This window comes from Eucalyptus grandis, chromosome 10 (assembly GCF_016545825.1).
Source record: "Eucalyptus grandis isolate ANBG69807.140 chromosome 10, ASM1654582v1, whole genome shotgun sequence".
Classification (NCBI taxonomy): domain Eukaryota; kingdom Viridiplantae; phylum Streptophyta; class Magnoliopsida; order Myrtales; family Myrtaceae; genus Eucalyptus; species Eucalyptus grandis.
Window position 1 is genome coordinate 21,441,905 of NC_052621.1, and position 3,518 is coordinate 21,445,422.

The 3,518-nt window shown below is 41.9% G+C and overlaps 1 protein-coding gene across 2 annotated transcripts; it reads right to left on the minus strand.

Annotated features, from left to right (window-relative positions):
• Positions 1 to 1,013: 1,013 nt before the first annotated feature.
• Positions 1,014 to 3,076, minus strand: LOC104422244. 2 transcript variants are annotated; one of them, XM_039303437.1, is made up of 4 exons: positions 2,840 to 3,076; positions 2,618 to 2,662; positions 2,358 to 2,492; positions 1,014 to 1,323 (listed from the first exon to the last, which is right to left on the minus strand). In XM_039303437.1, the coding sequence occupies exons 1-4, from the start codon at positions 2,991 to 2,993 to the stop codon at positions 1,262 to 1,264; spliced, it is 396 nt and encodes a 131-aa protein (XP_039159371.1). In that variant the 5' UTR covers positions 2,994 to 3,076; the 3' UTR covers positions 1,014 to 1,261. The 2 variants fall into 2 exon arrangements, with proteins under 2 accessions (XP_039159371.1, XP_018718983.2); XM_018863438.2 differs by lacking the exon at positions 2,618 to 2,662 and having other exon boundaries at positions 2,840 to 3,075.
• Positions 3,077 to 3,518: the final 442 nt, after the last annotated feature.

Here is a 3,518-nt window from a genome sequence, read left to right on the forward strand (position 1 = left end):
TTTAGTTTGAAAGAAAAGGTATTTATAAGTGTTTCCGCAAAAATCTCTTTTAACACCTATTCACCCCCTCTAGGTATTGGTACTAGCCCTTTCAAATGCTTCATAACTAGAACTAAAGGCATTTAACTAAGAGCATAAAATCGACAACGAATCCATTGAATAGACAAAGTCCCCATAGAATGGATGTCTTCAACCTTGAACGCATCGAATCGAATTGTAGCAGAAATCAGCCTTTGCTTGCAGGAGTAAGCATTTGGGTTGGATCAATCGATGAAATTTGAATTGAGCTTAAGAGTTGTTTAATAGGACTTCATACTCCCGCGTCAAATGATCAACCACTTGAATTAAAACGTCAAATTAATTAACGTGATATTGTTTACGTTATAAAAGATGAAATCTGCTGCTGATTTGCTACCAAGTGAGCAGGAAGAGCAAGACAAAAAAAAGTCTCAATATGACGGTATGAGTTAGAATGGGTAAACAAACTACTTGATCGTACAATCAAAAAAGTTAAAGAGTATTTGTTTACTAAATAGAAGACCAAATTGTACAAATGTTGAAACTTAGAGAACTAAATCTATTACTTTACCCACCAAATGTTTAATGATTTATCTTGCATATTCCATTGGCGACATTATAATCCAATTTCTTTAGAATTCACCATCTTTAATAAAATTACCGTTTGAAACCTGCAATTGCTCCTACGAATCAGCTGCAGAAGCGTCTTTGTTGGGTTGCAAGAGGATGTCGATGCCCTCATATGCCGGAGTTTGCAACTTGCAAAGGCGTTTTTAGTCTGCAATTAGCCTACAGATGGATTCATGGAGAGATTAATCTCTGTGCTTTGAGTTAAAGCTTTTCGATTGCCATTGAATCTAAAACAGGGGAGGATTTGGTATCAATGATTATTTAGCCGAGAATCGCTTTACAGCTCTACTCATTCAGTGAATGATACGTCCCGTTCTGCGCAGCAGCAACTCGGCCTTGAAGGTAATAGAAGTGAAATGCGGAAGGACAAAGAAAACATAAGCCCTTTTATTTTCAGGATGCACCTGATTAATTTTTTAGGCTAGATCTAGTTAATACACATTCTGAGTTCCATAGGTCCGGTTTGCTGCAACCGGATGATATACATGCATCACCAAAGTTCAGACAACATATGCCCATGAAAATCTTCCAAGGAAACCCAAAAGTCTATCTCAAGATGGCATGAGCATACAATTTCTTGATTCCCACATACACAAGAGGTAAAATCTGTGCGTCACTCAACGTTTGGCTGGGCCTTTCCCTTCTTGGTTTCCTCCATTAGTTGTTTCAATTTCGCTGCCAAAGAGGCCACGGAGAATTGTGAGATATTTGAGGAATCTCTGTTTTTCAACATTAACAGGTATCTCTGCACGGGTTAAGGCATCAAAGATGTTTGCTTGAATTTCAATGGACAGCAACTACCAGAAGAATTCTCAGTGGCAGTCTTGTGTCCTCATCTAATATCGAGCACACCTGAAGAGAAACTTCACAATTCTATCTTCCAAATCTAAGGCACGCATGCATCTAGGACACACCAGCCACTACTTCATGTCTGTTAATTCCGTACTATTGTCAATGAAATTTGCATCAAGTTTTCCTAGACTTCTCAGCACTTCAAGGGAAGTTACTTCAGAATCTAGAATTGTAAAATAAACCCTTGGATACTTCTCATATCAAAGTCCCCACAAGATCTATGATGTGCACGTGCATAAATTTACATCTCAAGTCGCATTAGGAAGAAAGCTTTCTCAAGCAATGTGAAGATGGCTCTTTGCCTATGCAGCCTGTACGCTGCATCCCATGACTCTAACACCTAAGATAATACTCTAAAGAAAATGTGCCTTTCGGGGGAATCATATGAGGACAAGTACTTTTTGCCCTGTTCATACTATCATCGTCACTAAAGGATAGGAAAGACCAGGACCTCTCTACACAACATCCCAAACAAATGCTATTACATACTCCCGTTAGCTTTCGGACAGCACATCACAAACATATTACATGATTCCAAGAACCCTCGCATCAAACTAAAATGGTGACTCCATGATATGCCCAAGTTCCTGTCTTTCGAACCACCTTTTCAGTTAAACACAAATAACTCATAAAACATCCGAAAGGGGGTCGTATTAGCAACAAATATATCTGGACTAGCTGAGCATGCCCGAGTTGCAAATTATAAATGGTCAGATTTATCATCATTTCCTGATATACAAAACCGCCATCATCATCAATTCAAATACCTCGCTAAACGGTTGCCAAAAATTTATGGGAACCAGATTAAGTACAGAGTCTCATGGCGAAATAGAAAGAGCTTGTTCAAGAAGACTTACAACTGTAGCAATTGTTCCAAACTTCTTTTAGTTTGCGGCACCTCCGCTCCTTGAGCAGAAATTTCCCGCCCTTGCATTCTTCATACATTGAAAGATGAGACTCGCATTCTTCCCGAGCCTTCTGGTCGAGTGGATCTGGAAACAAAGAGGAACCATGCCACGCGTTTACCCAGCCGAGAAACTTAAAAGGAAAATCCAAAGGAAAAACACTTAGCGCAAGAGGAAAAAAAAAAAAAAAGACACTCAGCAGACTAACTTACAGCTAAAGCACTCAAAAGGAAACAACGAAACTGCCTGCGGATTTCCTGAAACTATGCTTTGGTTTAGCTATGATCAAATAATTAGCACAGAAAAAGTGGAAAATTGAACGTAGCGCATCAGATTCGAGTGGCGTTGCTCGATTGAGTTGAATCATCACCATTAATATCAGCTCTACCACAAGTAAAAACATATAAGAAAGTGGAGTGGAACAAAAGAAGAACCTTTCTGGACTAGAGAATGGACAGTCATTGGGAAACAAGAAGGCCTTGAAAATCGGAGGAGGAGCAAGGTCTCCTGCTTTATAGAACTTGGCGAGAAAGGCGAAGAGTAAGACCACTCAGAAGTCGACACGTGGCGAGAAATGGCGTCAGACATTCAATACTTGCTCGGCGTCCTCCTCTGCTCTCTCTCCTGTAGACCTAGCAAACTCTGACGCTCTCTCTCCTCTGCTCGAACTGCTCTCCTGTCGACTCAAGAAAATATTGGGTGGTCCGGGACCTCCACGTCAACGTGGTTCCCGGCCACTCACGATGTGCCATGTGGATGGTGGGCCCACTCTGTGTCTTCTGCCCTCTTCCCTCTCTCTCTCCTCTTCCTAGCCTGCCGACGCCTCCTCTCCTCCTAGCCTGCACGCTCTCTCTCCTGTCAGAGCATTTATTGTGGGGAAAAACTTTTCTCTTTCCTTTGTTTGAGAAAGAAAACGGCCGTTCATTCCTCTTGTTCCTCTGTCCCTCTCTCCATTTGTTTCCTTTCGAAATTTTGAATCTTAACTTTTCTCCCTCTCTCCGCGCTCGTTGCTGCTCCACCGTGCATCAAGCTACCGTTCCCCTCCCGTCGCTGACGGGCCGCCCCTACTCCGGTGCTCGCTCGCTTCTCTCTTCGGGCTCGTTGCTGCTCCAT